The 27,882-nt window shown below is 48.6% G+C and overlaps 1 protein-coding gene across 1 annotated transcript in view; it reads left to right on the top strand.

Moving 5' to 3' along the window:
• LOC149465043 (uncharacterized) overlaps positions 1-27,882 on the top strand; it is a 76,593-nt gene that overhangs the window by 2,526 nt on the left and 46,185 nt on the right. The window contains 11 exon segments of the mRNA XM_089673789.1: positions 296-761; positions 826-1,477; positions 1,644-2,435; positions 2,586-3,147; positions 3,472-4,105; positions 14,620-14,731; positions 15,636-15,770; positions 16,102-16,323; positions 16,432-16,567; positions 16,834-17,909; positions 18,016-18,103. Coding sequence (XP_089529915.1) covers positions 296-761; positions 826-1,477; positions 1,644-2,435; positions 2,586-3,147; positions 3,472-4,105; positions 14,620-14,731; positions 15,636-15,770; positions 16,102-16,323; positions 16,432-16,567; positions 16,834-17,909; positions 18,016-18,103 — 4,875 coding nt within the window.

Raw genomic sequence — 27,882 nt, 5'->3', positions numbered from 1 at the left:
GGATGGGTTAAGACTAAGGCTTGTTTAGCCAAAATGCATCAACCTTCGTACCTGTGATGTTTTTACTGCAGTCGATTTAATAAAACAAAGATTTTAGAACAATGGCGGTAGTGCGGATCAATATAATTTAATTCTGGGACAATTTATTCGGCCTTTCAATGGGCAGACCCTAACTGTTGGTTGGGACATCCACAGAGAACATCTACTCCCTCCTATCTCCCTGATCCAGATGGAATCTTGATGGAAGTGAACTAACCCTCTCCTATCTATTGATGATGTTTTTCTATTTTTCCAGGACCCGCCATGGAGAAACCCTCAAAGGATCATCTCACTTTATCTCCAGGTTGTAAAATGGAAGATGAGGACATCCCAGGAGATTGTGCCGGAGAAAAGACAATGAGCTCCACTATGGATGGTGGACTTCCCAGTGTGGAGAGACCATGGAATCCCTCTGAATCTGAGCAACCTCGAACTGTGAGGGATGGGGCCGAGATTCAGGAGGAGAAGACGTTTCCCTGTCCTGAATGTGCGGAAAGTTTTAGCTCCAAACTACGGCTCTTTTTACATCAGAAATCTCACAAGGGGGAGAAGCTTCTTTCCTGTTCTGAGTGCGGGAAATGTTTTCTTCATAAATCAGAACTGGACATACATTACATGTGTCACCAGGCGGAGAGGGCTAATTCCTGTCCTAAGTGTGGGAAATGTTTTTCACACAAGTCCTTCCTTTCCAGACATGAGAAATTGCACACAGGGGAGAAGCCGTAAGCCTTACCCTGATTATGGGAAATGTTTTACAGAGAATTCAGATCTTGTGATCCATCAAAGGTCCCACACAGGAAAGAAGCGGTATTTCTGCCCTGAGTGTGGGAAATGTTTTACAGAGAATTCAGACCTTGTGATCCATCAAAGATCTCAAACAAGAAAGAAGTCATATTCCTGCCCTGAGTGTGGGAAATGTTTTACAGAGAATTCAGACCTTGTGATTCATCAAAGATCTCACACAAGAACTTGTGGTCCTTCAAATATCCCACACAAGAACTTGAGATCCATCAATGATCCCACACAAAAACTAGTGATCCATCAAAGATCCCACACAAGAACTTATGATCCATCAAAGATCCCACACAAGACCTTGTGGTCCATCAAAGATCGCACACAAGAACTTGTGGTCCATCAAAGATCCCACACAAGAACTTGTGGTCCATCAAAGATCCCACACAAGAACTTGTGGTCCATCAAAGATCCCACACAAGAACTTGTGGTCCATCAAAGATCCCACACAAGAACTTGTGGTCCATCACAGATCCCACACAAGAACTTCTGGTCCATCAAAGATCCCACACAAAACTTGTGGTCCTTCACAGATTCCACACAAAAACTAGTGATCCATCAAAGATCCCACACAAGAACTTGTGATCCATCAAAGATCCCACACAAGAACTTGTGGTCCATCAAAGATCCCACAAAAGAACTTGTGGTCCATCACAGATCCTAAACAGAAACTTGTGGTCCATCACGGATCCCACACAAGAACTTGTGGTCCATCAAAGATCCCACACAAGAACTTGTAATCCATCAAAGATCCCACACAAGAACTTGTGATCCATCAAAGATCCCACACAAGAACTTGTGGTCCATCAAAGATCCCACACAAGAAATTGTGGTCCATCAAATATCCCACACAAGAACTTGTGATCCATCAAATATCCCACACAAGAACTTGTGATCCATCAAAGATCCCACACAAGAACTTGTGGTCCTTCACAGATCCCACACAAGAACTTGTGGTCCTTCACAGATCCCACACAAGAACTTGTGGTCCATCAAAGATCCCACACAAGAAATTGTGGTCCATCAAATATCCCACACAAGAACTTGTGATCCATCAAATATCCCACACAAGAACTTGTGATCCATCAAAGATCCCACACAAGAACTTGTGGTCCTTCACAGATCCCACACAAGAACTTGTGGTCCTTCACAGATCCCACACAAGAACTTGTGGTCCTTCACAGATCCCACACAGGAACTTGTGGTCCATCAAAGCTCCCACACAAGAATTTGTGATTCATCAAAGATCCCACACAAGAACTTGTGATCCATCACAGATCCCACACAAGAACTTGTGGTCCATCAAAGATCCCACACAAGAACTTGTGGTCCATCAAAGATCCCACACAAGAACTTGTGGTCCATCACAGATCCCACACAAGAACTTGTGGTCCTTCACAGATCCCACACAAAAACTAGTGATCCATCAAAGATCCCACACAAGAACTTGTGGTCCATCAAAGATCCCACACAACAACTTGTGGTCCATCAAAGATCCCACACAACAACTTGTGATTCATCAAAGATCTCACACAAGAACTTGTGGTCCTTTAAATATCCCACACAAGAACTTGTGGTCCATCAAAGATCCCACACAAGAACTTGTGATCCATCAATGATCCCACACAAAAACTAGTGATCCATCAAAGATCCCACACAAGAACTTATGATCCATCAAAGATCCCACACAAGACCTTGTGGTCCATCAAAGATCGCACACAAGAACTTGTGGTCCATCAAATATCCCACACAAGAACTTGTGGTCCTTCACAGATCCCACACAAAAACTAGTGATCCATCAAAGATCCCACACAAGAACTTATGATCCATCAAAGATCCCACACAAGACCTTGTGGTCCATCAAAGATCGCACACAAGAACTTGTGGTCCATCAAAGATCCCACACAAGAACTTGTGGTCCATCAAAGATCCCACACAAGAACTTGTGGTCCATCAAAGATCCCACACAAGAACTTGTGGTCCATCAAAGATCCCACACAAGAACTTGTGGTCCATCAAAGATCCCACACAAGAACTTGTGGTCCATCACAGATCCCACACAAGAACTTCTGGTCCATCAAAGATCCCACACAAAACTTGTGGTCCTTCACAGATTCCACAGAAAAACTAGTGATCCATCAAAGATCCCACACAAGAACTTGTGGTCCATCAAAGATCCCACACAAGAACTTGTGATCCATCAAAGATCCCACACAAGAACTTGTGGTCCATCACAGATCCTAAACAGAAACTTGTGGTCCATCACAGATCCCACACAAGAACTTGTGGTCCATCAAAGCTCCCACACAAGAACTTGTAATCCATCAAAGATCCCACACAAGAACTTGTGATCCATCAAAGATCCCACACAAGAACTTGTGGTCCATCAAAGATCCCACACAAGAACTTGTAGTCCATCAAATATCCCACACAAGAACTTGTGATCCATCAAATATCCCACACAAGAACTTGTGATCCATCAAAGATCCCACACAAGAACTTGTGGTCTTTCACAGATCCCACACAAGAATTTGTGGTCCTTCACAGATCCCACACAGGAACTTGTGGTCCATCAAAGCTCCCACACAAGAATTTGTGATTCATCAAAGATCCCACACAAGAACTTGTGATCCATCACAGATCCCACACAAGAACTTGTGATCCATCACAGATCCCACACAAGAACTTGTGGTCCATCAAAGATCCCACACAAGAACTTGTGGTCCATCACAGATCCCACACAAGAACTTGTGGTCCTTCACAGATCCCACACAAAAACTAGTGATCCATCAAAGATCCCACACAAGAACTTGTGGTCCATCAAAAATCCCACACAACAACTTGTGGTCCATCAAAGATCCCACACAACAACTTGTGGTCCATCAAAGATCCCACACAAGAACTTGTGCTCCATCAAAGATCCCACACAAGAACTTGTGATCCATCAAAGATCCCACACAAGAACTTGTGGTCCATCACAGATCCCACACAATAACTTGTGGTCCTTCACAGATCCCACACAAAAACTAGTGATCCATCAAAGATCCCACACAAGAACTTGTGGTCCATCAAAGATCCCACACAACAACTTGTGGTCCATCAAAGATCCCACACAAGAACTTGTGCTCCATCAAAGATCCCACACAAGAACTTGTGGTCCATCAAAGATCCCACACAAGAACTTGTGGTCCATCACAGATCCCACACAAAACTTGTGGTCCTTTACAGATCCCACACAAAAACTAGTGATCCATCAAAGATCCCACACAAGAACGTGTGGTCCATGAAAGACCACACACAAGATCTTGTGGTCCATCAAAGACCCCACACAAGATCTTGTGGTCCATCAAAGATCCCACACAAGATCTTGTGGTCCATCAAAGATCGCACATAAGAACTTGTGGTCCATCACAGATCCCACACAAGAACTTGTGGTCCATCAAAGATCCCGCACAAGAATTTGTGATCCATCAAAGATCCCACACAAGAACTTGTGATCCATCAAAGATCCCACACAAGAAAGAAGCCGTATTCCTGCCCTGTGATCAGGAAATGTTTTTTGAAGTCTTGCCTTTCAACACATCTGAAATGAAAACATTGCAATAAATACAGTAAGGTATAAAAGTGAAATAAGTTGATTCTTACTTACTGTGTTTGGGTTGGACGGTGGTGGATTCATCAGAATCGTAACATAATGAATGAACATAAAATTAATTTTGGATGCACGTGTCTCCAATAGATATTGTCCAATCAGCTCATTCCATTTCCCTCCGATGGTTAGACTAGCAGGGATGACTCGGAGTGCATACTGTAAGTAATCTCCCGAAATGACGAATTGACATGTTAAAACGTATATCGCCAATCTTCCAGTTCGAAACAACGAATATACAAATCAAATTCCGAAAACGAATCTAAAATAACGAATATGAGGAAACGGAACAGTTTACCTAACGAATGAATCCAAAACAAAAGACATTTTTCGGTGCTGCACATCTCCGTTGACATCCACCAGTTGGTCGGGGAGCTGTCATTTGCGGTGGGAGTGCCACGGTGGAGGATCTCCTGTGTTCTTCATGATTGACGTTGACTTTACATTGAGGAACTGTGTTTATATATTTTTTAATACAGGACATTCCCACTGTTTCTTTGTGTCTATTTATGATTCTACTTGTTTTGTGAGTGAGTAGCAAGGTATTGTATGAACACGTTTCTTGTTTGGGAGGGGAGGGCTGCAGATATCAGAGGGCCTAGTTACCTTAAAGGGTGGTCCCCATTCCATTTAAGCCCCTAGAGATGTGGGAATGAAGCCTTTGTTCCCATCAGCATGGGGTGCTTTGCCAGAGCAACCCCTTCCCTGGTAAGGTACCTTTCCAATGTTCACCTCCTGCCCCGCCTCCTGGGACATACTAGGCCACACGGCTTGCAGAAAAAAAGGTATGGGGTCCACCTCAAAATCCATAACAGACCTTTATCCTAGATTGGGGCCTAGGATTGATTGTAAGGGGAACACCATGCTAAAAAAAAAAAACTCTCATGGTCCATAACACCTTTATCTTGGATAGGTGTCTGGGAGGAATTTGTACGGGTGACTTCACTCAAGAAACAAAAGAAAAATGCCATCTGATGCCCCTCAAAATTCAGACCCTGCCCCTCAAAATTCAGACCCTGATTCTCAGGAATTTGTGGCATGGTACATGTTCAGTAAAAGGTAACATGCTTGTCAATTGCCAAGGTCTGAGCTTGACTGATGAATGGGCTTGTTACTAAAGGAGTGTATGCAAATAACTAGCACACACATATAGTCTACAGCAAGGGTCTCCAAACTTTCTAAACAAAGGGCCGGTTTATTGGCCTTCAGACTTTAGGGAGGGCAGACTGTGGCCCTACATCAGTGGGAGTAAACAATGCATCTTTGGTATTTGTGGGAGAAATTGTGCCCTATTGTTGGTGTCAGTGGAAGGAATAGTTCCCCACCATTGGTATCAGTGGAATGAATAGTTTCCCATCATTGGTGTCAGTAGGAGGAATAGTGCCCCATCATTGGTGTCAGTAGGAGGAATAGTGCCCCATCATTGGTGTCAGTGGAAGGAATAGTACCCCATCTTTAGTGTAATTGGAAGGAATAGTGTCCCATCATTGGTGTCAGTGGGAGGAATAGTGCCCCATCTTTAGCGTCATTGGAAGGAATAGTGTCCCATCATTGGTGTCAGTGGAAGGAATAGTGACTCATCATTGGTATAAATGGGAGGAATAGTGCCCTATCATTGGTGCCAATGGGAGGGATAGTGCCCCATTATTAGTGTCTGTGGGAATTACAGTGCCCTATTGTTGGTGTCAGTATAAGGAATAGTGTCCCATCATTGGTGTCAGTGGGAGGGATAATGCCCTATGATTGGTGTCAGTGGGAGGGATAGTGCTCTATCATTGACGTCAGTGGGAGGAATAGTGCCCCATCATTAGTGTCAGTGGGTGGAATAATGCCCTATACTTGGTGTCAGTGGGAAGAATAGTGCCCCATTATTGGTGTCAGTGGGAGGAATAGTGCCCCATCATTTGTGTCAGTGGGAGGAATCGTGCCCCAAAGGCCAGATAAAGGCAAGCAAAGGGCCACATCTGGCCCCTGGGCTGCAGTTTGGAGACCAGTGGTCTACAGCCTAGGTCAGTTAAAACACATTGGGGTTTGAAGACCCAACGAGTCAACCTGGTGTAGAGACAGCAAGTGGTCACCAGGGGTAATGAAAGCCACCAGTCAGTCAAGCAGCCTGTTGTTCGGCGTGTACCTGTGTCAGGTGGGGAAGCCTCTTGCAGTGAGCGAGATGTTCTCGGGACACGCTCTCCATGAGTGCTCCATCTCCCAGAGCAAGGGGAGCAGATCAGCTCTGCAGAGGTCTCCATCCCGTGTACTAGGTATAGGAAGGAAAAGTTCATGCAGAGCACACATGGAGTGAGTGGAAGGGGCTCGGTAAGGCTACATGGAGTGAGTGGAAGGGGCTCGGTGGGGCTACATGGAGTGAGTGGAAGGGGCTCGGTGGGGCTACATGGAGTGAGTGGAAGGGGCTCGGTGGGGCTCCATTCCGTTGTGTCCCTCCTACATACAAAAGTCTTCCGGAAAGGTGTACATTGACACGGGGAGGAGAGAGTTAACTGGAGGACAGTTTATTAGTGAACATGGTGTACGGCCATCATTAATGTTAGAGGTCCACTTTAAACAGGGCCGTATCTAGCTTCTCTGATGTGGGGGTGCAGTAAAAAATGCCGGGGGGGGGGGGCGGAGGATGATAGGTTAGCAGGGTAATGTACTGGGGGCCAGCAGGGCAGAAGATAGGATCTGCAGTTTGTAGGCCAGTGTACTGGGGCTATTAGTTTTTAGGGCAGTGTACAGTGGGTCAGCTGGGCAGTGTACTGGGGTCAGCAGGGGAGTGCGCAGTGGGTCAGCTAGGCAGTGTACAGGGGTCAGTAGGGCAGTGTGCAGGGGTCAGAAGGAGAGTACACAGTGGGTCAGAAGGAGAGTACACAGTGGGTCAGCTGGGCAGTGTACAGGGGTCAAAAGGAGAGTGCACAGTGTATCAGGTGGACAGTGTACAGGGGTCAGCAGGGGAGTGCGCAGTGGGTCAGCTGGGCAGTGTACAGGGGTCAGTAGGGCAGTGTGCAGGGGTCAGAAGGAGAGTGCACAGTGGGTCAGGTGGGCAGTGTACAGGGGTGAGCAGAGGAGTGCACAGTGGGTCAGCTGGGCAGTGTGCAGGGGTCAGCTGGAGCAGTGTACAGGGGTCAGCAGGGGAGTGCACATTGGGTCAGCTGGGAAGTGTACAGGGGTCAGCAGGGGAGTGCACAGTGGGTCAGCGGGGCAGTGTACAGGGGTCAGCATGGGAGTGCACAGTGGGTCAGGTGGGCAGTGTACAGGGGTCAGAAGGAGAGTGCCCTGTGGGTCAGTAGGGCAGTGTGCAGGGGTCAGAAGGAGAGTGCACAGTGGGTCAGGTGGGCAGTGTACAGGGGTCAGCAGGGGAGTGCACATTGGGTCAGCTGGACAGTGTACAGGGGTCAGCAGGGTAGTGCACAGTGAGTCAGCTGGGAAGTGTACAGGGGTCAGCATGGGAGTGCACAGTGGGTCAGCGGGGCAGTGTACAGGGGTCAGCAGGGGAGTGCAGAGTGGGTCAGCTGGGCAGTGTACAGGGGTCAGCAGGGGAGTGCACAGTGGGTCAGGTGGGCAGTGTACAGGGGTCAGCAGGGGAGTGCACAGTGGGTCAGATGGGCAGTGTACAGGGGTCAGAAGGAGAGTGCCCTGTGGGTCAGTAGGGCAGTGTGTAGGGGTCAGAAGGAGAGTGCACAGTGGGTCAGGTGGGCAGTGTGCAGGGGTCAGCTGGGCAGTGTACAGGGGTCAGTAGGGCAGTGTGCAGGGGTCAGAAGGAGAGTGCACAGTGGGTCAGGTGGGCAGTGTACAGGGGTGAGTAGGGGAGTGCACAGTGGGTCAGCTGGGCAGTGTGCAGGGGTCAGCTGGAGCAGTGTACAGGGGTCAGCAGGGGAGTGCACATTGGGTCAGCTGGGAAGTGTACAGGGGTCAGCATGGGAGTGCACAGTGGGTCAGCGGGGCAGTGTACAGGGGTCAGCAGGGGAGTGCACAGTGGGTCAGGTGGGCAGTGTACAGGGGTCAGAAGGAGAGTGCCCTGTGGGTCAGTAGGGCAATGTGCAGGGGTCAGAAGGAGAGTGCACAGTGGGTCAGGTGGGCAGTGTACAGGGGTGAGCAGGGGAGTGCACAGTGGGTCAGCTGGGCAGTGTGCAGGGGTCAGCTGGGCAGTGTACATGGGTCAGCAGGGTAGTGCACAGTGAGTCAGCTGGGAAGTGTACAGGGGTCAGCATGCGAGTGCACAGTGGGTCAGCGGGGCAGTGTACAGGGGTCAGCAGGGGAGTGCAGAGTGGGTCAGCTGGGCAGTGTACAGGGGTCAGCAGGGGAGTGCACAGTGGGTCAGGTGGGCAGTGTACAGGGGTCAGCAGGGGAGTGCACAGTGGGTCAGCTGGGCAGTGTGCAGGGGTCAGCTGGGCAGTGTACAGGGGTCAGCAGGGTAGTGCACAGTGAGTCAGCTGGGAAGTGTACAGGGGTCAGCATGCGAGTGCACAGTGGGTCAGTGGGGCAGTGTACAGGGGTCAGCAGGGGAGTGCAGAGTGGGTCAGCTGGGCAGTGTACAGGGGTCAGCAGGTGAGTGCACAGTGGGTCAGGTGGGCAGTGTACAGGGGTCAGCAGGGGAGTGCACAGTGGGTCAGATGGGCAGTGTGCAGGGGTCAGAAGGAGAGTGCCCTGTGGGTCAGTAGGGCAGTGTGTAGGGGTCAGAAGGAGAGTGCACAGTGGGTCAGGTAGGCAGTGTGCAGGGGTCAGCTGGGCAGTGTACAGGGGTCAGCAGGGGAGTGCACATTGGGTCAGCTGGGCAGTGTACAGGGGTCAGAAGGAGAGTGCACAGTGTATCAGGTGGGCAGTGTACAGGGGTCAGCAGGGGAGTGCGCAGTGGGTCAGCTGGGCAGTGTGCAGGGGTCAGTAGGGCAGTGTGCAGGGGTCAGAAGGAGAGTGAACAGTGGGTCAGGTGGGCAGTGTACAGGGGTGAGCAGGGGAGTGCACAGTGGGTCAGCTGGGCAGTGTGCAGGGGTCAGCAGGGGAGTGCACATTGGGTCAGCTGGGCAGTATACAGGGGTCAGCAGGGGAGTGCGCAGTGGGTCAGCAGGGGAGTGTACAGTGGGTCAGCTGGTCAGTGCACATTGGGTCAGCTGGGCAGTGTACAGGGATCAGCAGGGGAGTGCACATTGGGTCAGCTGGGCAGTGTACAGGGGTGAGCAGGGGAGTGCACAGTGGGTCAGGTGGGCAGTGTACAGGGGTCAGCAGGGAAGTACACAGTGGGTCAGGTGGGCAGTGTACAGGGGTCAGAAGGAGAGTGCCCTGTGGGTCAGGTGGGCAGTGTACAGGGGTCAGCAGGGGAGTGCACAGTGGGTCAGCAGGGCAGTGTACAGGGGTCAGCAGGGGAGTGCACAGAACCTGGTAAGGCACTGTACTGGGAATCAGGAATTAATGGCAGGGCAGAGGACAGGGGTGACCCCTGGCAGGACAGAGGACAGGGGTCATCACTGGAAGGATAGAGAACAGGTGTCACAGCTGAAAGGATAGAGGACAGGGTTCACTACTGAAAGACCCATTGTTGGTGGTAGTGGGGTAAAATAAACCCTATCACTGATGTCAGTAGGATAAAATAAGTCCCATCGTTGGTGTCAGTGGGATAAAATAAGTCCCATTGTTGGTGTCATTGAGGTAAAATAAGCACCTTCACCAGTGTCAATGGAGGATCCCACAATATTTTTATTAACAGCTGGGATACCTGGAGGAAAGCCCCTAAAAACCTGCTTAGATAGTGTCTACTAAAATAAGCCTTATCATTGGTGTCAGTGGGATAAACTAAGTCCCATCATTGGTGTCATTGAGAACAAAGTCTAGCCCCAGCCCAGCATTGTGGTCAGTGGTGACACTTACCTGATCACAATCTCCTGCCATGTTTCCTCTCTGCTGATATTGGAGTTCTACTTTCACGGTCAGAAAGAAGCCCCCTCCACCTAACAGTCTGGTATAATTGCTACCCCTATAGGAACAAGCAACCAAGGCGCTGGATCAATGAAAAATGTTTTGAAAATGAAAAAAAGGTTTTTTTGACGTTTGGTATTTTACACAAAAAAGAACGTGAAGGCTTCATGTACACGAGCCTACCCTGACCGCCAGCCACAGGAAACCACAAATCGTGGTAAAAACGCAGTACCATGGTTGCCACATTTTCTGGCATTTTGTCTTCCCATGGTCGATGGTCAAAATGTTCCTATCCTGAATGCGATTCTTCACGAGAGGGAGGTTTACCTTCGCCTAAACGCACCAGCTCCTAAACTCTTCTACATGGACACATAGGCTTTTATGGAGTTGGGTTTAGGGGCAAAAAAATGCCAAAAGCTCCTAAACTCGAGTTTCAGAGCGTCTCGTGTACATGGAGCCTAAGACTCGCTTTCATTCCACAGGTTCTGAGACTTATTCGATGAAGATCAGGCCCTACGTGAGTTTAATGACCACCTTCATCTGCTACGGAACCTGCGGAATTAATACGTGTTCGGTTTTAAAGGGATGAGGTAAGGTGGCCACCCCTAGTCCTGCTGTAGTAGCAATTTTGGAAAACTAGGAAACTCCGGACACGGACCTTGAGGAAAACAAGTGATTCAATAAAAACAGCACTGTTTGACCCAACCGGGCTCATGCCTGCAAAGCCGAGTTGTATCCACTTCTTACAATTATTATTATTATATACAGGATTTATGGCGCCAACAGTTTGCTCAGCGCTTTACAATATAATGGGAGACAATACAGTTCAATACAAGAGGGTTAGGAGGGCCTAATCCTGGGAGCTTACAATCTAAGAGGGAGGAGCAAGTGGTACAAAAGGTAATAACTGTGGGGGATTGACTGGTAGGATGAATAGAAGATTCAATTATTAGTTGAGGGCAGGATAGGCTTCCCTGAAGAGATTGGTTTTCAGTGATTGCCTAAAAGTGAGCGGAGTAGGTGATAGTCTGATAGATTGGGGTAGAGAGTTCCAGAAGATGGGGGAAGCTCTGGCGAAGTCCTGGAGATGAGCATGGGAGAAGGAGACAAGGGAGCTAGAGAGCAGGAGATTGTGCTAGGAGCAGAGAGGACGGTTTGGGTGATATTTGGAGACAAGATTGGTGATGTAATTGGGGGCAGAGTTATAAATGGCTTTATATGTTATTATTGTGGAGGACACTGAATGGAGGCCAGTGGAGGGATTGGCAGAGAGGGGTGGAGGACACTGAGTGGAGGCCAGTAGAGGGATTGGCAGAGAGGGGTGGAGGACACTGAGTGGAGGCCAGTGGAGGGATTGGCAGAGAGGGGTGGAGGACACTGAGTGGAGGCCAGTGGAGGGATTGGCAGAGAGGGATGGAGGACACTGAATGGAGACCAGTGGAGGGATTTGCAGAGAGGGGTGGAGGACACTGAGTGGAGGCCAGCGGAGGGATTGGCAGAGAGGGGTGGAGGACACTGAGTGGAGGTCAGCGGAGGGATTGGTAGAGAGGGGTTGCAGATACAGAACGGTTAGTAAGTCTGGCAGCAGCATTCATGATAGACTGAAGAGGGGATAGCCTGTGATAAGGTCGGCCAATGAGGAGGGAGTTACAATAGTCAAAGCGAGAGATAACCAGGGAGGGAATAAGTTGCTTAGTGGTTTCAGAGGTTAAGAACGGGCGTATCTTGGAGATGTTGCGGAGGTTGGAGATGTTGCGGAAGTTGGATATGTTGTGGAGGTTGGAGGTGTTGCGGAGGTTGGAGATGTTGCAGAGGTTGGAGATCTTGCGAAGGTTGGAGATGTTGTGGAGGTGAAGTCAATATTTGGACAGTGATTGGATTTGGGGCTGAAAAGACAGATGGGAGTCTAGGATTACACCTAGCACCCTGGCATGAGGAGAGGGACTGATGGTCGTATTATTGATCTTGATGGAGAAGTCAGGGGAGGGGGCATGGGCTGGAGGGAATACTAAGAGCTCAGTTTTGGAAAGATTTAGTTTGAGGAAGTGGAGTGACATCCATGCTGATATGTCACTTAGTAGGTTAGTAATGAGAGAGAAGACTGAAGGGGTGAGGTGTGGAGGAGACTGAAGGGGCGAGGTGTTGAGGAGACTGAAGGGGCGAGGTGAGGAGGAGACTGAAGGGGCGAGGTGTTGAGGAGACTGAAGGGGCGAGGTGAGGAGGAGATTGAAGGGGCGAAGTGTGGAGGAGATTGAAGGGGCAAGGTGAGGAGGAGACTGAAGGGACGAGGTGAGGAGGAGACTGAAGGGGCGAAGTGTGGAGGAGACTGAAGGGGCGAGGTGTGGAGGAGACTGAAGGGGTGAGGAGGAGACTGAAGGGGCGAGGCATGGAGGAGACGGAAAGGGCGAGGCATTGAGGAGACTGAAGGGGCAAGGTGTGGAGGAGACTGAAGGGGCAAGGTGTGGAGGAGACAGAAGGGGCGAGGTGTGGAGGAGACTGAAGGGGTGAGGAGGAGACTGAAGGGGCGAGGCATGGAGGAGACTGAAGGGGCGAGGCATTGAGGAGACTGAAGGGGCGAGGTGTGGAGGAGACTGAAGGGGCGAGGTGTGGAGGATCCTGAAGGGGCGAGGTGAGGAGGAGACTGAAGGGGCGAGGTGTGGAGGAGACTGAAGGGGCGAGGTGATGAGGAGACTGAAGGGGCGAGGTGAGGAGGAGACTGAAGGGGTGAGGCGTGGGGGAGACTGAAGGGGTGAGGCGTGGAGGAGACTGAAGGGGTGAGGTGAGGAGGAGACTGAAGGAGTGAGGTGAGGGGTAGAAAGATAGATTTGTGTGTCATCAGCATAGAGATGGTAGTTAAAGCCATGGGAGTTTATCAAGCGACCAAGGGAAGAGGTGTATGTACCAATGATTACGTCACAATGCATCTTTTTCCTCTTTCACTTTGTGTACATTCAAAAGTCTTTCTAAACTCTGCAAAATATAGCCTTGAATTCCAGCTACAGGCCGGTACACATCACAGGAAATAAGGGTTTTTGCTTTTTTTGCAAACAGAGTCTGTTAAAAATGTTAACGTTTAAAGGGGAACTCTGCAATATCTGGGTGCTGCCACACTGCAGGATTCGGGACTGCTGACAATGACAAGTCCTTGTTCAGGCTTTTTTCCGAGGTTGCAGGTCCTCCGAGTTCCACAAGGTGGCGAGCTCGCTCCTACCCAGACAGGAAGTCTCAATGGTAGACAGGAAGTGAGGTCAGGGACAGACAGGAAGTGATGTCATCTACAGACAGGAAGTTCCGGGTGAGAGGCAAGTCTGGAGGAAGCAGAAGGGAGACATTGGTGGAAGTGGCAGTAGAGGAGGTAATAAGATCTGATTTTCTATCTCCACCCACTTTTTTGCGTGTGTTTTGCGCAGTTCTTACGACGTTTGTTATCGCACGGCTGTTTCGGGTCGTTCGTTCAGATCTAGGGGTAAGCACCTTTTGTTCTCCGGGTCACGTAGGTGAGTAGGGGCACAGTGTACCCTATACAAATCTATGTAGGTGATTTCTTGGGGTCTCCTTATTAATGGGGGGCTTCCAGATTCCGATCAGCCCTGCCGACCCCCACAACCATCCTTAATACGCTGCCCCAGAATGTCCTTTTCTTGGTCCGGGGGGTGGATGCGGTAGTTCTTTCTACATCGAGTGGAGCGTACTCCCCGTTTGTCTATTGAATATTGGGCTGCCAATGGATGTGGGAGAAACAAAGTGGATCTTCTCCGTTTTTTTTTTTTATGGAGATCTCCGAACCTCTTCCACTACAGACACAAAGTAGCTTTGATGTTAAATCCAGAAGTTGGTCTTCCCGTAGAATGTGACGTCCCTTACAGGTATACCTAGGGTGGCCACCTCATCCCTTTAAAACGTGAACATATATTAATGACACGGGTTCCGGGGCTAATTTAAGGCTGTAAGTGGGTTCAATTAGCACCTTCATCAGCCCCGGAATATGTCGTCAATATGTGTTTGGGTTTAAAGGGATGAGGTGGCCACCCTAGGTATAATTGGGAATTCCAACACTTCCGATGTAGACCAACACACCATAGATCCTCTCAGCCGCCTATTCTTAGTGCCATTGCGAGATACTAATCTTTGTCATCCCTTAACATAGGTCCTCTGTTCCTGCTGGGAACAGCCCACTGATTAACCCCTTCCTAATACCGAACAACCAATACATCTGCACTGTCTGTCCACAGATAAGCCTGCATAGATCACATGACCCCATCAATGAGGATGGAGGAGGACCAGAGTCACATGACTGAGAGTATACTAAACTTCACCCTGGAGATCATCTACCTGCTGACCGGAGAGGTGAGGAGGATTCTGGGAGTTCACATGACATCACTCTCATCTCTATTAATAAATCACAGACCTGACCGGAGAGGTGAGGAGGATTCTGGGAGGTCACATGACATCACTCATCTCTATTAATAAAACACAGACCTGACGGGAGAGGTGAGGAGGACTCTGGGAGGTCACATGACGTCACTCTCATCTCTATTAATAACACACACACCTGACCGGAGAGGTGGGGAGGATTCTGGGAGGTCACATGACATCACACAGACCTGACTGGAGAGGTGAGGAGGATTCTGGGAGGTCACATGACATCACTCTGATCTCTATTAATAAAACACAGACCTGACCGGAGAGGTGAGGGGGATTCTGGGAGGTCACATGACATCACTCTCATCTCTATTAATAAAACACAGACCTGACCGGAGAGGTGAGGGGGATTCTGGGAGGTCACATGACCTCACTCTCATCTCTATTAATAAAACACAGACCTGACCGGAGAGGTGAGGAGGATTCTGGGAGGTCACATGACCTCACTCTCATCTCTATTAATAATTAATAAAACACAGACCTGACCGGAGAGGTGAGGGGGATTCTGGGAGGTCACATGACCTCACTCTCATCTCTATTAATAAAACACAGACCTGACCGGAGAGGTGAGGAGGATTCTGGGAGGTCACATGACCTCATTCTCATCTCTATCAATAATTAATAAAACACAGACCTGACCGGAGAGGTGAGGGGGATTCTGGGAGGTCACATGACCTCACTCTCATCTCTATTAATAAAACACAGACCTGACCGGAGAGGTGAGGGGGATTCTGGGAGGTCACATGACATCACTCTCCTCTCTATTAATAAAACACAGACCTGACTGGAGAGGTGAGGAGGATTCTCATAATATTATTTGTTCTTTCAGAGATGTCCTCCTGTAAAGTTTGGTGACCCCGTTACCATCACAGTGCCTCCATGTGACTCCCTAAACCCTGAGAGACACAACATGCAGAAGATTCTAGAAGTCACCAAGAAGATGATGGAGCTGCTGACAGGAGAGGTGAGCGGTGCCGGGAATTCTGGGACATTCTCCAGTAACAGACAAGGGATGTGTCTGGATGGTGACTGTATCACTGTGTGTGTCAGGTTCCTATAAGGTGTCAGGAAGATGATTATAAATTATTATACAGTATTTATATAGCGCCAGAAAGGTTTGCTCAGCGCTGTACAATAAAGTGGGGGACAGTACATGAGACAATACAGTAACAAAGTAATACACGAGGGGTTCAAGGGCCCTGCTCTTTTGAGCTTACAATCTAGGAGGATAAATTGCTTATCGTTATAATTTATACACAAACAAGTTGGTTACAATTTTTTTATAAAATGTTTAGAGCGGAAACCTTGAGGATTATATAATTGAAGTTAAAGAAGAGTTTAAAGAGGAAGATGAGGAGTACGGTGTCATTAAGGAGCTTTCTGAAGGATACAGGGATCTCTACAGAGACATTACGATGGATCCACCTAATACCAGGAGCCCACCAGAGAGAAGTCCCCGTCCTCCGTATTCCCGGGATTCCATACAGGAAGGTAACACCATCCCTCACCATCATCAGGTAGGTGGAGTTGAGGGTCGGGAACATAAAGTGATGGAACACTCTGACATGTGGAGACGATGTGTGGACTCTACAAAATTAGATTTTTTTGCCGTTCTGTTGGTTTAGGGTGAAGATCTGATTATCTTGAAAGTTGAGGATGAAGTAGAAGAGACGTATGTGAGGGATGATCAGCAATATACGGAGGAGGCTGGAATGAGGAGGACATTCATAGAGGAGGACACTCCTACAGAGATCAGCACAGGTGACTATGATATATTCTTCTTTTATCTCTGCTCTGTTACCGCCCTCCCCCCAGCCCCCAATGGTTCCTGCTCCTCTGACAAAGCGGAGTAAATGTAGACGTGATCTGGGAGGACCAAAGACCCTTTGAAGAGGGGAAGAGTCCCAGCTGGTTGGGACATCCACAGAGAACATGTGCTCCCTCCTATCTCCCTGATCCAGATGGAATCTTGATGGAAGTGAACTAACCCTCTCCTATCTATTGATGATGTTTTTCTATTTTTCCAGGACCCGCCATGGAGGAACCCTCAAAGGATTGTCTCACTTTATCTCCAGGTTGTAAAATGGAAGATGAGGACATCCCAGGAGAAAAGACAATGAGCTCCACTATGGATGGTGGACTTCCCAGTGTGGAGAGACCATGGAATCCTTCTGACTCTGAGCAACCTCGTGCTGTGGGGGATGGGGCCGGGGTTCAGAGGGAGAAGACATTTCCCTGTTCTGAGTGCGGGGAAGGTTTTAGTTCTGTACTACGTCTTCAGGTACATCAGAGATCTCACACGGGTGAAAAGCTTCATTCCTGTTCTGAGTGTGGGAAATGTTTCCTTCATAAATCAGAACTCAACATCCATTACAGATCTCACACGGGAGAGAAGCCGTATTCCTGTCCAGAGTGTGGGAAATGTTTTCTTTGTAAATCCAAATTGGTTCGGCATTACAGATCTCACACAGGTGAGAAGCCACATTTCTGCCCCGAATGTGGAAAATGCTATACACGGAAATCACACCTTTTAAGGCATCAGAGGTCCCACACGGGGGAGAAGCCGTATTTCTGCCCTGAGTGTGGGAAATGCTTTTTACAGAATTCTGACCTTGTTAGACATCAAAGATCTCACACAGGCCAGAAGCCTCATGCCTGCCTCGAGTGCGGGAAATGTTTCGCACAGAAATCAGACCTTGTTATACATCAAAGATCCCACACAAAGGAAAGCCCATTTTACTGCTGTCAGTGCGGGAAATGTTTTTCACAGAAGTCCAGTCTTCAGAGACATCAGAAATTGCATGTAGACAAGTTGTATTCTTGCCCAGAGTGTTTGAAATGTTTTCCGTCGGAATCAGAGCTTCTAGCACATCAAATATTCCACACCAAGAAGAAGCCATATTCCTGCCTTGAGTGCGGGAAATGTTTCTCAAAGATGTCTCTTCTTAGCAGACATCAGAGGATTCATACAGGTGAAAAGCCGTATCCCTGCCCTGAGTGTGGGAAATGTTTTTCTCAAAAGTCCAGTGTTGCTGCACATCAGGTATGCCACACACGGGAAAAGCTGTCCTTAGGAAATGTCATTCACAGAAATCAGAGCTTGTGACACATCAGAGGTCTCACATAGGGCAGAAAAGGTATGCCTGCCCTGAGTGCGGGAAATCTTCTACGGAGCTCAGACATTATTATACATGAAGAATTTCACACAGGAAAATATGTGCGGGAAATGTTTTTCACAGATGTCCTATGTAATTAAGCATCTGATATGTAACATACCTGAAAAGCCGTATTCCTGTTGTGAGTGTGGGAAATGTTTTTCATAGAAGCCTTGTCTATCCAAACATTGGAGAACCCACACAACCCTTGAGGTGTATTGCTGCCATGAGTGCGGGAAATGTTCTTCACAGAAGTCTTTTCTTACCAAACATCAGAGAACCCACACCATCCTCGAGGTGAATTAGTGTCCTGAGTGTGGGAAATGTCTTTTATATGGATGATATGTTGCCGTACATCACAGATCTGACACTGGGAAGAAGCACACCTTGATATACACCTCAGAAAATACGTGGCTGAGCGCTCCTCTGATCTTTATCATGGAAGAAACTTTATAAGGAGATCACTAAAGACTTCAACGTTGTGTCTGGCTTCCTCTGCTAGGAGAGAAAAGGGAGGGGGGGTCACTGCTGGTTGGGTCCCTCTAGCAGTGTAGTCTGATCTCTCCTGACCTTCAGAAGCTTCCATGGAGGATATCATGGTGAGAGAGAGAAGGGGGGGGGGGGGGGAGTCACTGCTGGTTGGGTCCCTCTAGCAGTGTAGTCTGATCTCCCCTGACCTTCAGCAGAAGCTTCCATGGAGGACATCATGGTGAAAGAAGGAGGGGGGTCACTGCTGGTTGGGTTCCTCTAGCCGTGTAGTCTGATCTCCCCTGACCAGCAGAAGCTTCCATGGAGGACATCATGGTGAGAGAGAAAGGGGGGGGGGGGTCACTGCTGGTTGGGTCCCTCTAGCAGTGTAGTCTGATCTCCCCTGACCTTCAGCAGAAGCTTCCATGGAGGACATCATGGTGAGAGAGAGAAGGAGGGGGGGAGTCACTGCTGGTTGGGTCCCTCTAGCAGTGTAGTCTGATCTCTGACCTTCAGCACAAGCTTACATGGAGGACATCATGGTGAGGGAGGAGCTAGATATTGCTTGTGGACGAAGAGAAGGAGATATCAGACTACATGGCTAAGCCGACAATTTCAGTGCAGTAGTTATTAGTCTGCACAATGCAGATTTGTTTTCTTGTTGAGTGCCACCTGCAGGGTGAAAGTGGAAAATATGACCTTTATAGATGTAACATTTCATATCTACCTGATAAAAAAATGTAAATATTTTAACACATTTTTAGCGTTAAATAAATGCAAAAATATTTTCATTCTTAAACTCCTGATATTCTCTTTACGTTGATTGATAGAAGTCTTCCTTCAGATTTGTGTGATGAAATGTTCTTCTCTTTTATTCCTTTCGCCAACACTACAAGTACGGCCCATCCTGTAGGTTTTAGTCTCCATCTTGTGTCTTAGTAGTTTGGTGTTCCCAGCTTGTCCTTGTTAGAACAGCCGACTCTCCCCCTTCTCATAGACCTCAGGACGTCTGTAGTATACTCCAATGATAAGTCCATCAGTCCATAGACCCATCTATCATTCCTCCCGTAATTCCTCCTCCGTACCATCATCTTGTTGGAACAGACGACTCTCCCCCTTCTCATAGACCTCAGGACGTCTGTAGTATACTCCAATGATAAGTCCAGCAGTCCATAGACCCATCTATCATTCCTCCCGTAATTCCTCCTCCGCACCATCACCACCTCCAAACACAAGATCATCTTTCTTCTTCACTTTCACATCACATCTAACATAGAGAAACCCCCCCCCCCCCTCCATCTTTTCTATGTCCCGTGTCCCTCTAAACAAGAGGATCAGCATGAATACAAACAGCCCAGTTTTGGGAGGAATCAAGCCGTGTTTCTAGAACACCAACTCCATTCTCATCACTGACACCATCAACATCTCCCACTCAACTTTTCAAGGAATCATGGGTTTGAATCGTGTCCAAGAACTCACACCTACATCTCCAATTACTTAGCTGTTTTATGGTGAAAAGTGCCGAAACAGAACACAGCAGTCAGAAGTTCCTCCAATGGGCTGTGAGAAACCTCTACATGCAAGGGCATTTGTAGGGGCCAGTGTATGGCCACCAGGTTGTAGTGTGGTAACTACTGGACTTGTATTGCCAAGGGCAGCCTAATCTCCAGTTCTTTAGACAGTGGAGTCCAGGTTCTTTGTTAAAGCAGTACAGGTACAGCGGCTTTTTGTTTTTTGAAAAAGATGGGTTCCCCCTAATTCTCATCAGGCTCTGAGGTCTGGTATGAATTTGGAGGAGAACCTTACTCCCCCCCCCCCCCCCCCGCCATTTTTTTGGAGTCACGAATGGCTGCTGTCCCAATACTGTTTTATAATAGTGTGAGGTACCCTCCATATTCTATACCAGCCCGTTTAGATCTGGTATGGATTTTAAGGGGGAGCCCTATGCAAAATCATTGTAAAAATGAGGTCCCCCACAAAAGATCATGCCAGACCTTTATCAGAGCATGCTGCCTGTCAGGCCAGGAAAGGAAGGGGGGGGGGGGTGCATCCGTGCCCCTGAACTATACCAGGCCACGTGCCCTCAACAGCAGAGGGGAACCCGTCGTGGCAAAGCACCTTGTCCCTATGTTGTTGGTGACAAGGGCCTCTTTCCTTCAAACCTGGCCTAGTGGTTGTGGGGAGTCTGGCGGCAAGGGGCTTTGTCAGAATCTGGATGCCCCCTTTAACAATAAGTAGGCTCCCAGGAACTACCCTCCCTACATAGGGGGTACCTTGCTGGAAGGAAGGGGGCCCCTGGCAAATCACCTTGTCCCCATGTTGATAAAGACAAGGGCCTCTTCTCCCCAACCATGGCCTAGTGGTTGTGGTGGAGCATGCGGGCAGGGGGCTTGTCTAATTCTTGATGCCCCCTCTGACAAAAAGGAGGCTCCCAGATACCATCCTTCTAACATAAGGGGACCTTGCTGAGAGGGGGGACTCCTGGCAAAGCACGTTGTCCCCATGTTAATGAAAACAAGGGCCTCTTCCCCCCAACCCTGGCCTACTGGTTGTGAGTGGATCTGTGGGCAGGGGACTTGTCCAATCCTGCATGCCCCCTCTAACAAAAAGGAGGTTCCCAGATACCACCCTTCTAACATAAGGGGGGACCTTGCTGGGAAGGGAGGCTTCTGGCAAAGCACCTTGTCCCCATGTTGATGAAGACAAGGACCTCTTCCCCCTGACCCTGGCCTACTGGATTTGGGTGGGTTCTGTGGGCAGGGGACTTGTCCAATCCTGGGTCCCCCCTCTAACAAAAAGGAGGCTCCCGGATACCATCCTCCTAACATGGGGGGGGGGCCTTGCTGGGAGAGGGGCTTCTGGCAAAGCACCTTGTCTCCATGTTGATGAAGACAAGGGCCTTTTCCCCTCCAACCCTAGCCTACTGGTTTTATGTGGGTCTGTGGGCAGGGGACTTGTCCAATCCTGGATCCCCCCCTCTAACAAAAAGGAGGCTCCCAGATACCATCCTAACATAGGGGGGACCTTGCTGGGAGAGGGGCTTCTAGCAAAGCACCTTGTCCCACTGTTGAAGAAGACAAGGGCCTCTTCCTCATAACCCTAGCCTGGTGGTTGTAGGGTTCTGTGGGCAGGGGGGCTTTTTGCCCCCTTTAACAATAAGGAAGCTCCCAGATACCACCTCCATTGTAAATGAGTAAAGGGTAAGAGTTGAAGCATCGAGATCAGACGTGCTTTAGCAGGTGGCATTTTCTTTCTTTTGGCAGGTGAGCAAGCATCTTGATTGGGGGATTGCCATTGAAAGCGGGACGCTGTCATGTAGAAGTAGTCATGCAGCTATTATACACAATTTTTGGTTTCTGTTCGGGCATTCATCCAAATGTCAGAACAGCTAAGTTCGAACTCAGTCTTAGGCTCATACCTATTCTTGTCATGTTTGACTGGGAATCATGGACCCACCATGCAACCTGGGCACCTGACGACAGTGTGCCTTGGGTTTAGAGTCTAAGGACTGTACAGTCCTCATCAGAACGTTTGATGGAGGAGATTAATTCTACTGCCGGGCATCAGTCTAACCCTAACCTTAAGCTCTTAGGTTGTGGGCCCTCAATTACACCAATGCAGGCTACACCTAATCAGAGAGAGCAGTTGTTTCCAAACTGCAGCCCCGGAGGGCCAGATGCAGCCCTTTGCTTGCTTTTATCTGGCCCTTGGGTCACTATTTCATCCACTGATATCATCAATGGTGCAAAATTCCCTCCATTAACACCAATGATAGGGCACAATTCTTCCAATGACTCCAACAATGGGGCCCAATGACACCAATGATGGGGCACAATTTCTCCAGAGATTACAGCAGTGGGACGCAACGACATTAATGATGGGGCACAATTCCTCCAATGACTCCAACAATGGGACCCAATGACATCAATGATGGGGCACAATTCCTCCAATGACTCCAACAATGGAACCCAATGACATCAATGATGGGGCACAACTCCTTCAATGACTCCAACAATAAGGCCTAATGACATCAATGATGGGGCACGAATCCTCCAATGACTCTAACAATAAGGCCCAATGACATCAATGGTGGGGCACAATTCCTCCAGTGACTCCAACAATGGAACCCAATGACATCAATGATGGGGCACAATTCCTTCAATGACTCCAACAAAGGGACCCAATGACATCAATGATGGCGCACAATTCCTCCCATGACTCCAACAATGGGGCCCAATGACATCAATGATGGGGCACAATTCCTTCAATGACTCCAACAATAAGGCCCAATGACATCAATGATGGGGCACGAATCCTCCAATGACTCTAACAATAAGGCCCAATGACATCAATGGTGGGGCACAATTCCTCCAGTGACTCCAACAATGGAACCCAATGACATCAATGATGGCGCACAATTCCTCCCATGACTCCAACAATGGGGCCCAATGACATCAATGATGGGGCACAATTCCTCTAATGACTCCAACAATGGGGCCCAATGACATCAATGATGGGGCCCAATTCCTCCAATGACTCCAACAATGGGGCCCAATGACATCAATGATGGGGCATGAAACCTCCCAATGACACCAACCAAGGGGCGCCATTCCTCCCACTGACACCAAAGAAGGGGCATGGTTTACTCCCACTGACTTTGGGACCTTTTCTACTCCAAATGGCCCTCCTAAAATCTGAAGGACAGTAAACCGGCCATTGTTTAGGAAGTTTCAAGACCCCTGAGATAGAGAAACACAAGGAAGTCAAGCAGGAAGTCGGTTTTTAGGTACCGGTGTGTTAAACATAGGCAAGCCCCAGCATCCCTTTAACTGGGTCCTAAAAGCTCCCAATCATTACTAGAGACAGAGAGCTGTCTTTGACAGCTCGGTCCCTGTGCTGGGAGCAAGCAGTGAGTGTGCTTTTAGCAAAGAAACCTCTAACACCCATGGATGCATATTTTCAGTATAAGGGTGGCAAAGCCCACCTTCCTGAACATTTGCATTTTGCGGGCGGCAAGAGCTTAGGGATCGCTGGGACCCACAACATTTCTGGAAGTATCAGAACAGTGGGAGCGTCACTGGAAACATAAGAAGAAGCCATTGGAGGACGCAGACGTCACAGAGGATGCAAGAAGACTGGAATGCTGGAGTCATGTGAAGTGCGCACATGGAGTAGATCACTCTGGGAACACACATAAACGGTCAACTCAAAAATTGGGATCACTTGGAAGACAGGAGTAACTCAGAGTTCTCTTGGGGTCACTCAGAGGATGGGGTAACTTGGAATTCCCTTGGGAGAAAATGGAACTTGGAGTCACTCAAAGGTGTGGTAGATTGGAATTCTCTCTTGAGAACAGGGAACTTGTGGTCACTTAGAAGACAGAGTAACTCAGAGTTCTCTTGGGGTCACTCAGAGGATGGGGTAACTTGTCCCTTGGGAGAACATGGAACTTGGGGTCACTTGAAAGATGTGGTAGATTGGAATTCTCTCTTGAGAACAGGGAACTTGTGGTCACTTAGAAGACAGAGTAACTCAAAGTTCTCTTGGGGTCACTCAGAGGATGGGGTAACTTGGAATTCCCTTGGGAGAACGTGGAACTTGGGGTCACACAAAAGATGTGGCAAATTGGAATTCTCTCTTGAGAACAGGGAACTTGTGGTCACTTGGACGATGGAGTAACTCGCAAGGAAAGTAGTGCAGTTTAAGTGGTGAAGGCCTAGAGGAGACTGGTTGGTTTCTGAACCTTCATGTCAAAAGAGAATGTTCTTGAAATATCCCTTACATAGTCTGGCTGAAAAAACACACAAGTCCATCTAGTTGTCTAGGACAGGGTAACTTGGAACTTGGTGTCACTCGGAAGACAGCTGGCAAAGTACCTTGCAAGAAGGTAGCTCAGAGTTCTCTTGGGGTCACTCAGAACTTGGGAAATATGTGGTATATTGGAATTCTCTCTTGAGAGCAGGGAACCTATGTTCACTCAGAAGATGGAGTAACTCACGAGGAAAGCAGTGCAGCTTAAATGGTGAGGACCAGAAGGAGACTGGCTGGTTCCTGGACCTTTTGTATGTCTAAAGAGAAGGTTCTTGAAATATCTCTGAGAGGCAGAGGTTGCTAGACACATGGAGAACACACATGGAGTAGATCACTCTGGGGACACACGAAGGACAAAGTAACTAGAAACCTGGGGTCACCCGGAAGACAGGGTAACTTGGAATTCTCTCAGAACATGGAACTTTTGGTCACCTGGAGTAACTTGGAGTTGGAGTAACTCACAAGGAATGCAGGAGGCCTAGGAATACAAATTGTTACTCAGGAAGAGCTATGAGCTTGAGTACAGCTTAAATGGTGAAGACTGGGAGGAGACTAGCTAGTTTCTTGGAGCTTTTGTGCGACAAAAGAGGAGGTCCTTAAAATATCCCTAAAAGGCGGAGGTTGCTAGATAACACCGGCTGAAGTTTTCAAAGACTCAAAAACGGTTTCCTAGAATGAGAAGAATATGTGAGGTCCTTTTGAATTTGAGGACTGATTCCCTATCACAGTTCCTTATTCTTCCAGCTGCCTTGCTCACCCCTGAGAGTATCATTTGGATAGGAAAGGCTATGACATTTCCCAGACCCTAAGTTCAAATTGTTCGTTAGAACTGCTACTTGGTGTTTCTTGCTCTAATAAATTGGCTACAGGGTAGACCATTCATGGGAGGAGCTGTGTGAAAGTTGGGGCTGACTTGTTCCAATCCATGGGTTTCCAGAACACATCAGTAGATAAATATCCTGCATGCAAATGAATGTCAACATCAAGGAAGTAGATTTGGGTGGTGTTGTGTAAAATAAAGAGAAGGTAGGAAAACCCTGGTTCAGATCTGCATGAAAGGTAAGACGATCACAGGCAATGATGTGGACATTCAAATAAGGACCCCCTCCAGAAAGTAAATAGAAGAGGAGAAGACTGGGGTTGGTGGGGTCACATCATCCTGGCATCACTGATCATATTATGAGATTTCATAAACAAAACTGAGTTATGAATATTTATGTTTCCTTCAGCCAATCCAGTAGGAGGTTCAGGACACTGGTACATGCTGGGGGGAGGCTATAAATGTTTGGGATAGGCCATGTGCTTGCTGTCTTTCCCTGGGCTTAGGCCTGGGAAGGTGCTGCTGGATGGAGCTCCGCTGTTAGGCCCAATATCCTTTTTGGGGTCTAACGTGTACTGAAGTGTGGTCCTAAATCTGTCCTGCCTGACTTGGAGGAAGCTATGCCAAGGATCCAAGGGAGGACCTTTGCTGAAGAGAACCAGGAAGATGGATGATCTCTCGGAAGGGCCCGGTGACTCACTTGGGGGAACTTGCTGAGAGTGTTGTCGGGTCAGCTTAAAAGGACACTGTGAGGCTGAACATTGATCTGAAGAGTCTGTAAGTGATCTGCTACGGTATCTGGGACCCCTAACCCTCACCTCCTTACCCATTCTGCAATAAAGTTTTAAAAAGATAAAAGTGACTGATGCCCAATATCCTTTCTCAGTCCCCCCATTTCAACCCTGAGAGATCCCAGGAAGGAGAGTTGCCTTAATATCTGGGATACCTGGGAGAGAACCCTCAAAAGCTCACAAGTTTCATAGGTGAGTTGATATATTTATAATTCCTTCCTTTACAGGCACATGAACTTTAATGGCATCCCTGGGCTCAATATTGAGTTGGCCCCGCCCTTTGCAGCTATAACAGCTTCAACTCTTCTGGGAAGGCCATCCACAAGGTTTAGGAGGGTGTCTATGGGAGAGTTGGACCATTCTTCCAGAAGCACATTTGTCAGGTCGGGCACTGATGTCGGGGGAGGAGGCCTGGCTCGCAGTCTCCTCTCTAATTCATCCCAAAGGTGATCTATGGGGTTGAGGTCAGGACTCTGTGCAGGCCAGTCAAGTTCCTCCACCCCAAACTGGCTCCTCCATGTCTTTATGGACCTTGCTTTGTGCACTGGTGCTCAGTCATGTTGGAACAGGAAGGGGCCATCCCAAAACTCTTCCCACAAAGTTGGGAGCATGAAATTGTCCAAAATGTCTTGATATGCTGGTGCCTTAAAAGTTCCCTTCACTGGAACTAGGGGGCCAAGCCCAACCTCTGAAAAACAACCCACACCATAATCCCCCCTCCTGCAAACTTTACACATGGCACAATTCAGATAGGCAAGTACCATTCTCCTGGCAACCGGCAAACCCAGACATGGCCATCAGATTGCCAGACAGTGAAGCGTGATTGGTCACTCCAGAGAACACGTCTCCACTGCTCTGGAGTCCAGTGGCGGCGTACTTTACACCACGGCATCTGACGCTTTGCATTGCACTTGGTGATGGAAGGCTTGGATGCAGCTGCTCGGCCATGGAAACCCTTACCATGAAGCTATCTCCACGCACTGTTGTTGTGCTCATCTGAAGGCCACACCAAGTGTGGAGGTCTTTAGCTGTTGACTCTGCAGACAGTTGGTGACTTGTGTGCGCTTCAGCATGCACTGATCCCACTGTGTCATTTTACATGGCCTACCATTTCATGGTCGAGTTGCTGTTGTTCCCAGTTGCTTCCACTTTGTTATAATCCCACTAACAGTTTTTTTTTTCTTCTTAAGTCCACGAACGTGCGAAAAAATGAAAAACCCGTAAGTGTTCACAAAAAACGTGCAAGTGCAAAACACCGCACAAAAAAGTGCAGATAGGGGTGTGCTTTGTCCTTCCCCCGAAGGGGATGGACCTCTACCCTGATTCCCCAGGGCACAAAGCTCCTGACAGGGACAAGGTTCCCATTTGGTCCACCTAGCCAAAAGGCCTGGCGGACCACCGTTCCTTGTGGCCAGCCGAAGCCAGCCACTCAGTACTTGGTCAGGGGGCTCTCCCAAAGAGAAAACCCCCTAGGGACAGGGGAGGAAGGAACCAAAAGGCCACACATCCTCCCCCTAGACTTCAGGGTAGGCCCAAGGACCCACACCCTCCATCCTGTGAGAAATAAAACACACACAAAAGTGAAAGTGACAAACAAATAAATTAAATAAGTGGTCTCGCAGATTGTGCACTGACCAGGCCCTGAGGCCCGTAGCAAAAATTGCACAGAACTTAACTAAAAGGCCCGGTCCTAAAAGGCGCAGTGCAGGAAAAGTGTTTGAACACAGTGACCATGTGCCTTTTCACACGCTGGGGTCCCACACCCATGTGTTACTAAGAGCACCCCTGAGGCGACTACTCGGGGCACTGGTTCGCGGACTTTCTGCCTTCCCGGCCCCTGGCCAGACGAAGTAGATCCGTTCAAATCAGGAGGAACTGGGCCCCTCCGGTTTTCCAGGGGGAATTTACTCCCGGGCCCCAGCTAACAGTTGAGCGTGGAATATTTAGTAGCCAGGAAATGTCACAGATGGGCTTATTGCACAGGTGGCCACCTATCACGGGACCACGCTTGGAGTCACTGAGCTCACTGAG

The sequence above is a fragment of the Staurois parvus genome, unplaced genomic scaffold (assembly GCF_062004578.1).
Source record: "Staurois parvus isolate SC_StPar_1 unplaced genomic scaffold, SC_StPar_1.0 ptg000144l, whole genome shotgun sequence".
Lineage (NCBI taxonomy): Eukaryota > Metazoa > Chordata > Amphibia > Anura > Ranidae > Staurois > Staurois parvus.
Note: the sequence above shows the minus strand (reverse complement) of the source record. Positions and strands in the feature narration are given on the sequence as shown.